This window comes from Nerophis ophidion, linkage group LG18 (genome assembly GCF_033978795.1).
Source record: "Nerophis ophidion isolate RoL-2023_Sa linkage group LG18, RoL_Noph_v1.0, whole genome shotgun sequence".
Lineage (NCBI taxonomy): Eukaryota > Metazoa > Chordata > Actinopteri > Syngnathiformes > Syngnathidae > Nerophis > Nerophis ophidion.
In genome coordinates, this window is record NC_084628.1 from 36,844,555 (window position 1) to 36,858,971 (window position 14,417).

The window sequence follows — 14,417 nt, forward strand, 5'->3', positions numbered from 1 at the left end:
CTCGATAAGCCAAATAATTTTGCTTAGTTCAAATAAAATACCCCTCGTTTTTGTATTTTTTTTTCTTGTTTTTGAACACTGACTTCTTGCAGTGTACCACACACACACACACACACACACACACACACACACACACACACACACACACACACACACACACAAACACACACACACACACACACACACACACACACACACACACACACACACACACACACACACACACACACACACACACACACACACAGCAGGCTTAGACAGGACGAGGACAGAGTGTAGGTACACAGAACATCAGAGGGTGAAATGTGCGCGAAAATGAGAGCAGACAGTGTTGACAAACAATTTTGTTTTTGGATGTGAGGGACCCGTTGCATTTGGTGGCTTTTAATGCCTCACAATCCAACACTTTTATGTTAAAATACTGAACATATGTTTATTGGTATAAGGTATACATCTGTTCAGTATTTACCATAAAAGTGTTGGATTGTGAGCCACAAAATGCAAATGGTCCATCAGATCCACAAACGCTGGCTGAGTAATAATAATAATAATAATAATGATAATGGATTAGATTTATATCGCGCTTTTCTATTATTAGATACTCAAAGCGCTCACAGAGAAGTGGAAACCCATTATTCATTCATAACAGTAACAACAATAACAACAATATGAACGTTGCACGGAAAACTTCTCTGCCATTTTCTGCATCCCACAGGGATTTTTCTTTTGTGTTTCTGCACCTGCGGTTCCCACACGAAGTTGCAACATTGTTTGTCAACACGGTCTGCTCTCATTTTCTCGCACATTTGACACTCTGATGTTCTGTGTACCTACACTCTGTCCACCTCCTGTCTAGCCCTGCTGTGTGTGTGTGTGTGGTACACAGAACATATGGTTGTTACTCAGCCAGCTTCTGTGGGTCTGATGGACCCGTTGCATTTTGTGGCTTTTGATGCCTCACAATCCAACACTTTTATGTTAAAATACTGAACGGATTTTTATTGGTATACGGTAAACATCTGGTCAGTATTTACCATAAAAGTGTTGGATTGTGAGGCAATAAAAGTCACAAAATGCAAAGGGTCCATCAGATCCACAAACGCTGGCTGAGTAACAACAATATGAACGTTGCACGGAAAACTCCTCTGCCATTTTCTGCATCACACAGGGATTCTTCTTTTGTGTTTCTGCACCTGTGGTTCCCACACAAGGTTGCAACATTGTTTGTCAACACGGTTTGCTCTCATTTTCTCGCACATTTGACATTCTGATGTTCTGTGTAGCTACACTCTGTCCTCCTCCTGTCTAGCCCTGCTGTGTGTATGTGTGTGTGTGTGTGTGTGTGTGTGTGTGTGGTACACAGAACATATGGTTGTTACTCAGCCAGCTTCTGTGGGTCTGATGGACCCGTTGCATTTTGTGGCTTTTGATGCCTCACAATCCAACACTTTTATGTTAAAATACTTAACGGATGTTTATTGGTATACGGTAAACATCTGTTCAATATTTACCATAAAAGTGTTGGATTGTGAGGCAGTAAAAGCCACAAAATGCAATGGGTCCATCAGACCCACAAACGCTGGCTGAGTAACAACAATATGAACGTTGCACGGAAAACTCCTCTGCCATTTTCGGCATCACACAGGGATTCTTCTGTTGTGTTTCTGCAACTGTGGTTCCCACACAAGGTTGCAACATTGTTTGTCAACACGGTTTGCTCTCATTTTCTCGCACATTTGACATTCTGATGTTCTGTGTACCTACATTCTGTCCTCCTCCTGTCTAGCCCTGCTGTGTTTGTGTGTGTGTGTGTGTGTGGGGTACACAGAACATATTGTTGTTACTCAGCCAGCGTTTGAGGGTCTGATGGACCCGTTGCATTTAGTGGCTTTTGATGCCTCACAATCCAACACTTTTATGTTAAAATACCCAACGGATGTGTATTGGTATACGGTAAACATCTGTTCAATATTTACCATAAAAGTGTTGGATTGTGAGGCAATAAAAGCAACAAAATGCAAAGGGTCCATCAGATCCACAAACGCTGGCTGAGTAACAACAATATGAACGTTGCACGGAAAACCTCTCTGCCATTTTCTGCATCACACAGGGATTCTTCTTTTGTGTTTCTGCATCTGCGGTTCCCACACGAGGTTGCAACATTGTTTGTCAACACGGTTTGCTCTCATTTTCTCGCACATTTGACATTCGGATGTTCTGTGTACCTACACTCTGTCCTCCTCCTGTCTAGCCCTGCTGTGTGTGTGTGTGTGGTTCACAGAACATATGGTTGTTACACAGCCAGCATTTGTGGGTCTGATGGACCCGTTGCATTTTGTGGCTTTTGATGCCTCACAATCAAACACTTTTATGTTAAAATACAGAACAGATGTTTTCCTTATCCCAATAAACATCTGAGTTACAACAATATGAACATGACACAAGGGTATAAACTGATATGGGGAAACGACAATGACTTTGCATAAATCAAACAAGGTGACTGCAGAGCTCTCCTTGAGCTCGCCTGGCCTTAGCGGCGGTCTGCAGGAAACACTCCTAAGTTTGGAGCGTGGAATCAGGGATACACAACGGGACATGTTAAATGCATGTCTCACCAAATATGAACCGCCCCAGCATAGAAGGAAACGCTTCCCTCTGTTCTTTTTGCAACGAGGCCGCCACGTTTGGCAGTAACATGCTCGGCACGCACACGCTCTTCTGCGCCCATAAGTCTTCTCCCCTCTGCCTGCTAGCTATTATGGGATGTCTCAACACACACACACACTCACACACACACACTGAAACGCTATGTTATCCTGTGGCTGATAGTTTTTAGTTCGTAAACCATAAATGTGACCAAATCAGTCAGAGAACCATGTTGCTGCGATAATATCGTCAATACTGTGAATGTTCGCAGCTTTCAACCGCAGAAAAACATTTTAAAAAACACTACAGGTTTACTCCTAGTCTGTTGATGCAAATCCTGTAATTATTGTTGTGCTGGGTGATACTTGAGTCGATTTTTCAATCAAATAGTCCTCACAGCTGTTTGTTTACACACTTTTTTTTTAATTTCTCTTTGCTATTTGGGCTTATTGGACCCTAATTAGCTGCGATGAGGTGGCGACTTGTCCAGGATGTACCCCGCCTTCCCTCCGATTGTAGCTGAGATAGGCGCCAGCGGCCCCCGCAACCCCAAAAGGGAATAAGCGGTAAAAAAATGGATGGATGGATGGATAGATGGACCCTAATTAGAATAAAAACTAAGAATCATCTTTTGATATGATGTACTTAGTCCATAAGTACACAAACGTGTACTTCCTGTTTAGTGACATGCTAAATCTTATTTTTCCAAATTCCATTGTATGTTATACTCTTCTGACACCACCAGATGGCAGTATAAGTGTCCACATAAGTGGCCATAAGACCCCAATTCAGTAGTGTACACCATTTTGGAAATGAGAGCTAAAAGGTGCTGTCCTTGCATGTGACCACTAACATACTTGCGTTTCCGGGAGACTCCCGAAATTCAGTGCCACTCCCGAAAATTTCCCAAGGCAACCATTCTCCCGAATTTCTCCCGATTTCCAACGGACAACAATATTGGGGGCGTGCGTGCTTTAAAGGTACTTCCTCTAGCGTCCTCTACAACCTGTCGTCATGACCGCTTTTCCTCCGTACAAACGTGTCATCCCAGTCACTAATACATGCGGCTTTTACAGACACGTAGATGTGAATGCAAAGCATACTTGGTCAACAGCCATACAGGTCACACTGAGGGTGCCCGTATAAACAACTTTAACGCTGTTACAAATATAAAACTGTGAACCCACACCAAACAAGAATGACAAACACATTTCGGGAGAACATCCGCACCGTAACACAACTTCAACACAACAGAACAAATACCTAGAACCCCTTGCAGCCCTTACTCTTTCGGGGCGCTACAATATTTAACCCCCCCGACCCAACTCCCGAATTCGGAGGTCTCAAGTTTGGCAAGTATGCCACTAAGCCTTTAGAGGTACTCATGAATGCCTTTCAATCCCCAAACACCCTGCAGAAGAAAAAAAAGCTATTTAAAGGACCTTGTTTGGTGTGCCGTGGTAAATTATGTAATTTCACCTAATTCGTCAAAAAAAATGTCTTTGCACCTAGTGTGTGAAATCACCAAAAATGATTCCTGGGTGCGGCACTGCTGCTGCCCACTGCTCCCCTCACCTCCCAGGGGGTGATCAAGGGTGATGGGTCAAATGCAAAGAATAATTTTGCCACACCTTGTGTGTGTGTGACAATCATGGGTACCTTAACTACCTGAACGTGAGTGTAAATGTCGGTCTATCTGTGTTGGCCCTGCGATGAGGTGGCGACCTGTCCAGGGTGTACGATGCCTTCCGCCCATGTGCAGCTGGGATAGGCTCCAGCATCACCCCGCAACCCCGAAAGGGAACACCGGTAGGAAATGGATGGATGGATGGCAAACCAATAATTATAATCCGCAAACAATGTGCCGTTGTAGAGTGTCTGTGCTGTCTGGAGATCACCAGAGTAACCATGTAATACCATTCCGTACCACTAGGTGGCAGCATGTAGTTCCCATTGCTCTGTTAGCCTACTTTGAGACAAGATAATTAATGACGGTTATGATTTGAAGTCTATAGGCTATTGAGTTATGTTTTTAACATTTTCTGCTGGTGGTGTCTGCCATGGATTGGTTACTTAGGGTCACAGGACAAAACCGGAACCATAGACATCTTAGAAGTAGACGCAGCATTGGCTGCTTTGACGCGAGAAATTGGGCCGCCATCTTGAAGTGGTGATGAGGAGCCTATACTGACAGTTGACAGGTAGAAAACAAAGATGGTGTTTAGTGTTTTCCTGTTAAAATGAGCGGACTGTTGAAAATAAAAATCGGGGGAATTACTTTTCACAAGTAAGATTTAACATTAAAGTACTATTGGTTGTATTTTGTAAAAAGAGTGTGTGCATATTGTATATAGTTCTCTGCAAACCTATGAAATGTTCTATTTTGTCTTCATTATTTTGTCAGAATCCACCAGAATGCTTATTTTGTACGTGAAAATCACAAAGAAATCTTCTGGGGGAGGATGATACCCCCAGAAGAGTTCAAAAAAGTTCAACAAAATGCAGCCTTTCAATGAAGTAGGACCCCGGAGTTTCCGTCGACAAAGCACAAGACCAACAGAAGCCACCTTCGAAAATGTTGTCTTTCATCGAGGTACGAACCCTCTAAAACCAAAAACTCGAACCAAAGTGAAGTTTGAACAACTTTCTGAACGTTAATTAGCCTGAAGAAACTTACAAACTTCCAGCCCCACCTAAAACCAAATTCACCAGCCGCCCCTGATTATGATGCATTCTCATTTTAAGCCGAGCATAAAACTATACTTTCTGAACGGTATAATTGAAAACAGGAATAAGTCTTTAAGTAACAATATTCAAATACCAACATTGTTGAGTAAAACAGATTTGGGTTTTAATCTGAATCCAGTGAAACAGATTGGTGGTTTAAGCTGATATTGTCATGATCCGCTACTTGGATCATGTCATATTCTGGTTTTGTATCACATCCTGTTTGGTATTTGTCTTCCTCTGTTCCTGGTGGCACTTCCTGTTGGTTTCCGTTTCCATAGCTACGCATTTAGTGTCACCTGCCTCTTGTTTTTCACGCGCACCTGCTTTGTGATTATCACCTTTATTTAAGCCTGCCCTTTTTGTTCATTCGATCTCGCATTCTAGTTTCTGTGCGATGCAACAGGTGACGTCGCTGATTCCCGATTGTGACAAAAGACTTTTTGTACTCGTTAGCTTCCGCGCTATGCTTCCTTTGCTTGTTCCCGAGCTCACATGCTAGCGCTTTTTGTTCTTTCTAGCTCCCATGCTAGTTCTGTTTGTTTTGCGTTTACTGCCTTGTGCAAGTGTTTCTGTTCTTAGTTTGTTTTGTAGTGTAAATAAATCCACATTTCTTCCCTTCACGCTGTGTCCAAGTCCGACTGCATCGTTTGAGAGAACTAACCAACACCACGATGCCAGCGGAGCGTCACAGATATAAAGACTTTCAGGTGTTTATATATGTTTAAGTATTTGGCAGACACTTTTATCCAAAGCGACATACATAAAAAATACATATAAGACAATCACTGTAAACATGATCATTTCAGGGAAAAATTTAATAGAAAATATCAATACAAAGTGTCAAGACAGAATATACTCTGATACAGTCCATAGGTCCCTAAGATATATAAATATCTAATGGATTGATACATTGTTTATGTAGGATATATGCATGTATATATAACCTAATCATATTGTTTCTTCAACTTAAATGTAGCTGACCGTTTTTTCCGCCTTTTCTGGGATTATATTCCGAATGTCTGGTCACTTATAGCATATAAGAATATTCTATTACTGTTAAGCAAACTATGAATAGTCAAAACACTCTTGGTTTGTGTGTTGCTGCCAATGGAACTGGTGCTTTACAGAGAGTAAATGGGACAATGAAAAAGGAGGACGGCGTGGCGCAGTGGGATAGTGGCCGTGCGCAACCCGAGGGTCCCTGGTTCAATCCCCACCTAGTACCAACCTCGTCACGTCCGTTGTGTCCTGAGCAAGACACTTCACCCTTGCTCCTGATGGGTGCTGGTTGGCGCCTTGCATGGCAGCTCCCTCCATCAGTGTGTGAATGTGTGTGTGAATGGGTGAATGTGGAAGTAGTGTCAAAGCGCTTTGAGTACCTTGAAGGTAGAAAAGCGCTATACAAGTACAACCCATTTATCATTTATCATTTATTATCTCCAAATTCTTCAGGACAACCTAAAATCCTCAGCCCGGAGGTTGGGTCTTGGTTTTAGCGTTCCAACAGGGCAATGACTCCAAACACACGTCAAAAGTGGTAAAGGAATGGCTAAATCAGGCTAGTATTAAGGTTTTAGAATGGCCTTCTTAAAGTCCTGACTTAAACCCCATTGAGAACATGTGGACAATGCTGAAGAAACAAGTCCATGTCAGAAAACCAACAAATTAAGCTGAACTGCACCAATGTTGTCTAAAGGAGTGGTCAAAAATTAAACCAGAAGCTTGCCAGACTTGTGGATGGCTACCAAAAGTGTCTTATTGCAGTGAAACTTGCCAAGGGACATGTAAGCAAATATTAACATTGCTGATTATTTTAGATTGCCCTGAAGAATTTGGAGGTAATCCTCCTCTTTCATTGTCCTATTTAAAGCACCAGTTCCATTGGCAGCAAAACAGGCCAAGATCTTAATGCTATCACTACTATCACATTTTCAGTAGACCCATTATACATTCATAAAGTGAAGTGTGAAGTGAATTATATTTATATAGCGCTTTTCTCAAGTGATTCAAAGTGCTTTACATAGTGACACCCAATATCTAAGTTCCATTTAAAGCAGTGTGGGTGGCACTGAGAGCAGGTGGGTAAAGTGTCTTGCCCAAGGACTCAACGGCAGTAACTAGGATGGCACAAGCGGGAATCGAACCTGCAACCCTCAAGTTGCTGACACGGCCACTCTACCAACCGAGCTAAGGATTCCGGGTATTTGTTGTGTTGCATTTATGTTGTGTTACTGGGAGGATGTTCTCCCGAAATGTGTTTGTCATTCTTGTTTGGTGTGGCTTCACAGTGTGGCGGATATTACTAAGAATGTTAAAATTGTTTATATCCCAACCATTAGTGTACTCTGTGTCACCCAGTATGCCTTGCAGTCGTGTGCGTGTGTCTGCGGAAGAACCAAACTTCATGGATGTTTTTTTGTGACCAACAAGTATGTGCTCCAATCGCTACATCACAAAAATTAAGAGTTGTAGAAATGATTGGAAACTCAAGGCAGCCATGACGTTATGTTCTTTACAATGTATGTATGATGTAAGATCCAGGGTTTCCCGCAGCGCTTTGTTGTTAAGGCAGCCGCCTTAACAACAAAGTGCCACCCCCTAAACCAGGGGTCACCAACCTTTTTGAAACCAAGAGCCACTTCTTGGGTACTGATTAATGTGAAGGGCTACCAGTTTGATACACACTTAAATAAATTGCCAGAAATAGCCAATTTGCTCAATATACCTTGAATATATAAATCTATATATTACAGATGAGCGGATAGGCAATTATATCATCCGGAACCGCATCACCAAAGTCCTCATCCACCCGCCGTCCACCCGAACCAACATTTTATCAGAACCGCAACCGCCCATTGAAATACATCAGAGGTCGGCCTCCTTTACCACTCAAAGAGATATTTTAACCCGTTTCACAATGTAAAGAAGACAATGGGAGCCGCTAAGGTTCTCGCGAATATCCAATGGTGTTCATCCTGATGACAAGAATAAGGGCGAGCTGTGAAGCCATTGCCTTTGACACCTTCTACAAGGTGTGCAAACCGATTGGTAGACCAGCAACACGTTGTATGCAGCTTCCGCGATCACACGTACAAGATTGAAAGGCATACTGGGTGGTACAGAGTATACTGATGGTTGTGATATAAACAATATTAACACTCTTACTAATATGCGCCACGCTGTGAAGCCCCACCAAACCAGAATGACAAACACATTTCGGGAGAACATCCTCACAGTAACACAACATAAACGCAACAGAACAAATGCCCAGAATCCTTTGCATCCGTGACACTTCCTGAATATATTTTACAGCTCGCCCTTATTCTTGTCATCAGGAAGGTGTTGCCGCGAAAGTCAAACACAACATGATGCTGGACTGACAAGCAGATCATGCATGTTGTAGAGGGCGACAAAGCCAATGGCTTCATAGCACGCCCTGATACTTATTATCTGGGTGACTGCTGGCAGTCATTCTACAGAATATTAGCGTCTCCTGTTGTCTTCTTCGCTTTGTGACACGGGTCCTAAATGGCTCTTTGAATGGTAAAGGATACCGATCCCAGAACCCTCCATCCATCCATTTCTACCGCTTATTCCCTTTTTTTGGGGTCACGGGGGGCGCTGGCGCCTATCTCAGCAACAATCGGGCGGAAGGCGGGGTACACCCTGGACAAGTCGCCACCTCGTATATCAAATATTTCAGAATGGTTCAACCGCCACCCGCCCGATTCTAAATAAAATCAATTTTTTCGTCATGTCACCCGCCCGACTCACGGTTTATCCGCGGACTCCGCGGATGAGACCACAAACCGCGCATCTCTACTATATATATAAAAAAATGGGTATTTCTGTCTGTCATTCCGTCGTACATTTTTTTTCCTTTTACGGAAGATTTTTTGTAGAGAATAAATGATGAAAAAAAACACTTAATTGAACGGTTTAAAAGAGGAGAAAACCCGAAAAAAAATGAAAATTAAATTTTGAAACACAGTTCATCTTCAATTTCGACTATTTAAAATTCAAAATTCAACCGAAAAAAATTAGGAGAAACAACAGCTAATTCGAATCTTTTTGAAAAATTTAAGAAAATAATTTATGGAACATGATTAGTAAATTTTCCTGATTACGATTAATTTTTGAATTTTGATGACATGTTTTGAATAGGTTAAACTCCATTCTGAAATAAGATTTAAATATGATTCTACAGATTTTGTAGACTTGCCCCAATTTTTTTTTTTAATTTTAACCATAATAAGTTTGAAGAAATATTTCACAAATATTCTTCCTCGAGAAAACAGAAGCTAAAATGAAGAATTAAATTAAAATGTATTTATTATTCTTTACAATAAAAAAAATTACTTGAACATTGATTTAAATTGTCAGGAAAGAAGAGGAAGGAATCTAAAAAGTAAAAGGGTATATGTGTTTAAAAATCTTAATCATTTTTAAGGTTGTATTTTTTCTCTAAAATTGTCTTTCTGAAAGTTATAAGAAGCAAAGTAAAACAATAAATGCATTTATTTAAACAAGTGAAGACCAAGTCTTTTAAATATTTTCTTGGATTTTCAAATTCTATTTGAGTTTTGTCTCTCTTAGAATTAAAAATGTCGAGCAAAGCGAGACCAGCTTGCTAGTAAATAAATACAATAAAAAAAAATAGAGGCAGCTCACTGGTAAGTGCTGCTATTTGAGCTATTTTTAGAACAGGCCAGCTGGCGACTCATCTGGTCCTTAAGGGCGGCCTGGTGCCCACGGGCACCGCGTTGGTGACCCGTGCCCTAAATTAAAGTCTTGGAAAAAAAAAGTCTTAACAAGCTGGTCTGCTTAGTTCTGCCTCTGTCAGTATGTCTCTGCAGCACCCAGCATTGTCCCACCCACACAACCGTCTGATTGGCTGTTTCATGCGCTCTGAATACACACTGCTGATTGGCTGTGACCGCTCTGCCTGTAACCAGTCAGCAGTGCGTATTCAGACCGCATGTAACGTGGATCGAGCAGAAACGTGTTTTTAGCAGGTAAGGCAGCGGACTCTCCCCAAATGATAATAAACACCTCCCAGTCAACTACTAGTAACATCACTATGAGCCCGTTGACGTTCTAGAAACATAAGCGGCAGCTCAGCTCACTCGCAGTCATTGAGGTGAAGGCTAATTAGCTATTAGCGTAACATTAGCTCACTGTGCGGTGTGTGAGCCCTGTCTGAGAGAAAGACAAGCAATATTGACTAACAGTTAAAAACTAAGTTATTTCACTTGACTTTTTTCTGTGTTGATTGAGCTGTATTGAAGCAGCAAAAAAGACATTATGTTAAATGAAGAGTTTCTCTCTCTGATAGATGATATAATAATGTAACTACATCATAAAGCCTCCATGAACTCCATGGTGTTCAGGGATAAATAGTCTCTCCTATTGCTCTTGTACTATGTTTTCAGCTATAGTTACATGAATCATTAGTAATGTAGCAGCCTAGTTTTGAGTGGCAGGGTCCCTGCTATGACATGTTGATAAACACTGTTGTGATCCGCTGCCCTGGATCATGTTGTGGTTTGGATTTTTGAGTCTTTTTGTGTTTTCGTTTGGTTTTGGACTCATTCGTTCCGGTTTGTGCACCTCTCGAATTGTTTTCATGGTTGCTCGTTGTTTTCACCTGCCGCTTGCTACTCACGCGCACCTGCTTTTGTGATTACTGTCATTATTTAGCCTGCCTTCTCCCGTCAGTCTGCCTTGCTTCCTAATTTGCTAAGTGACGACTTCTGTTCCCGGCTCTGTTTATGCTAGCAGCCATGCTAAGCCCTATTTGTTTTCTAGCTCCCATGCTAGTTCTGTTAGTTTTGCCAAAGTCTGTTTTATTTCTTAATAAATCATTTTTCCTACTGCATCCTTGGGAGAACGAAACCCGCATCAACATGCGACCAATGCCTCACAAAAAATATAACATTTACATACTAAAAATCAACTCCAGGCTTTTCAAATGCTGTAATAAATCAAGCAGAGATCCCAAAAGGGACAAGCAATAGAAAATGGGTGGATGGATAAATGGATGGAGTCGAGCATTTGTCAGCATGTGCCCCCACTTTTAACTCGTTTTTTCAAACGCTTCTTGAAAACGCTTACTTACAGTAAGTCCTTAATCTGATTTTGTAAGTCATCATTATAGTATCTCAGGTAACTAGGACTGTTTTGTTTTTACTTAATGGAAAAAATATCGAGATGTATATCGTATATTTCCATTCAGCAAATGGAGTGGAAAACACAACCAAAAGTTGTAGGTATTTTCACGCGACGAAGCCGGCCTACTTCACCACAGTATGTAGTCTATTACCCCCTTCCCCTGGAGAGTGAACACCTTAACTAAAAAATGTTTCTATGGGAGACACTGAGATCCATCAGGCAAACACTAAAAAAAACTACAGATTATTCGGGTAAAACAAGTTCATATGATGGAGGAACACAAGCAGAACATTAAGATGTCTCATTGACTCCTTTTGAGTACGATGTTTAACCGTCAAATAAGAGTTGGGACAGTACACTATAATTAGTGTACTGTCCCAACTCTTATTTGACAGATTCTGATCTGCATCCATCCACAAATGGAGCGGAAAACACAACCAAAAGTTGTCGTTTTTTTCACGCGACGAAGCCGGCCTACTTCACCACAGTCTGTAATCTATTGCCCCAACCCCCCCTCCCCTGGAGAGTGAACACCTTAACTAAAAAATGTTTCTAGGGGTGAAACTGAGATCCATCAGGCAAACACTAAAACAACTACAGATTATTCGGTTAAAACAAGTTCATATGATGGAGGAACACAAGCAGAACATTAAGATGTCTCATTGACTCCCTTTGAGTACGATGTTTAACCGTCAAATAAGAGTTGGGACAGTCCACTATAATTAGTGTACTGTCCCAACTCTTATTTGACGGATTCTGATCCGCATCCATCCACAAATGGAGCGGAAAACACAACCAAAAGTTGTCGGTTTTTTCACGCGACGAAGCCGGCCTACTTCACCACAGTCTGTAATCTATTGCCCCAACCCCCTTCCCCTGGAGAGTGAACACCTTAACTAAAACATGTTTCTAGGGGAGACACTGAGATCCATCAGGAAAACACTAAAAAAACTACAGATTATTTGGGTAAAACAAGTTCATATGATGAAGGAACCCAAGCAGAACATTAAGATGTCTCATTGACTCCTTTTGAGTACGATGTTTAACCGTCAAATAAGAGTTGGGACAGTACACTATAATTAGTGTACTGTCCCAACTCTTATTTGACGGATTCTGATCTGCATCCATCCACAAATGGAGCGGAAAACACAACCAAAAGTTGTAGTTTTTTTCACGCGACGAAGCCGGCCTACTTCACCACAGTCTGTAGTCTATTACCCCCCTCTTCTGGAGAGTGAACACCTTAACTAAAACATGTTTCTAGGGGAGACACTGAGATCCATCATGCAAACACTAAAAAAACTACAGATTATTCGGGTAAAACAAGATCATATGATGGAGGAACACAAGCAGAACATTAAAATGTCTCATCGACTCCCTTTGAGTACGATGTTTAACCGTCAAATAAGAGTTGGGACAGTCCACTATAATTAGTGTACTGTCCCAACTCTTATTTGACGGATTCTGATCCGCATCCATCCACAAATGGAGCGGAAAACACAACCAAAAGTTGTCGTTTTTTTCACGCGACGAAGCCGGCCTACTTCACCACAGTCTGTAGTGTACTGTCCCAACTCTTATTTGACGGATTCTTATCCACATCCATCCACAAACGCATTAGCCTCCCTGACACGGGGAGATGGACCAGTAAAGAGAAGGCAAAGTCATGCATTTGGAATACCTTGTGCTGCTCGGGACGAGTCCATGACGCCTGTAGAGGACAGAGAGAAGAACAACAAACAAAAGAAAGGCAGAGTAATTCTTAGAAAGCAATCCTCCTGCAAGCAAAAGCCGGGGTGCTGCAAACTGCATGCAAGTATTAAGTGTCGAGGATTTATTTTCTTTTTTTTTTTTTGCATCAAGAATACCTGAGCTGGAAAGTTTGGATTAGGCTAAGAAAAAAAAAAAATAGTCGGTAATGTCTTTAGCAGAGACGCCTATTGTGTGACAATAATGGCTTTGGAATGAAAGGGAAATCTTTTTTACAAATCCCCGCTCTGTCTCACATTCTAGAAGTATTGTCTACTGGCGGCATGAGAGCACAAATGCTTGCAAAGATAAGATTTAAAAAAAAAAAGGTCTTTGGTTTATCAGGTGGCAGCGTAAAGAAACAACAAAACTACTTTCAAGACGATCGATTTCCAATCCGTTTTGTCTGAGTTTTGGCTATTAGACTTAAAGACACTAAAAGACAAAAAGACAAAAAGGCCACATTACATGTGCTGTTTGCTTTCTCATAACTAAATATGTGCCAGCAGTTATTTTACTTCATCCTGGCAGCTACGGGTTTTAGTCTTTTTATTTTAGTTATTTAACGAGCTTAAATTGATTAGGAATGACTACACCGATCTTTTTAAACACTGCTTGAAGGTCCCATATTGTGTTGGTTTTTTTTCAATGTAATTTTTCAATTGGATTTTCAGAAGTCCCACAATAGTGTGTTAAAAGTAGGTCTTATAGGTAGATTCTCTGCTGGAATTTAAGAAAGTTAGAAAGTCCACTTGGAGCACGCTGGTCTGTGTCTGTAGCTGCAATGCTCACGAAAATATTTTTCTATTTTGTTTTTATTCATACCCCCATTATTTACTTTTTAGTTTTTAGATTCTGTACACTGCTACTGGAATGTAAATTTTCCTGAGGGATCTCTCTCTCTCTACCTACCTATCTATCTATCTATCTATCTATATTTTTACACACATGTAAGGGGGATGTGTACTATGGCTATGAGTTGTTGTTTTTTTTCCCTTGGCCTCAGTCTGGACCCCCTCTCCAAGGACCAGGCTAAGACCGATTTTTTTATTTTATATTAATCTTCTATTTCTCTCTCTCTCTCTCTCTCTCTCTCTCTCTCTCTCTCTCTCTCTCTCTCT

At 41.3% G+C, this 14,417-nt stretch overlaps 1 protein-coding gene across 10 annotated transcripts in view; it reads right to left on the minus strand.

Moving 5' to 3' along the window:
• Window positions 1-14,417, minus strand: part of ncam1b (neural cell adhesion molecule 1b) — a 364,821-nt gene that overhangs the window by 91,613 nt on the left and 258,791 nt on the right. For 7 of the 10 annotated variants that reach the window (XM_061878064.1, XM_061878069.1, XM_061878063.1 and 4 more), the window contains one exon: window positions 13,229-13,258. The exons of the other annotated variants lie outside the window; for them this stretch is intronic. In XM_061878064.1, coding sequence (XP_061734048.1) covers window positions 13,229-13,258 — 30 coding nt within the window. The remainder of the gene's footprint in view (window positions 1-13,228; window positions 13,259-14,417) is intronic. 10 annotated transcript variants of the gene reach the window in all.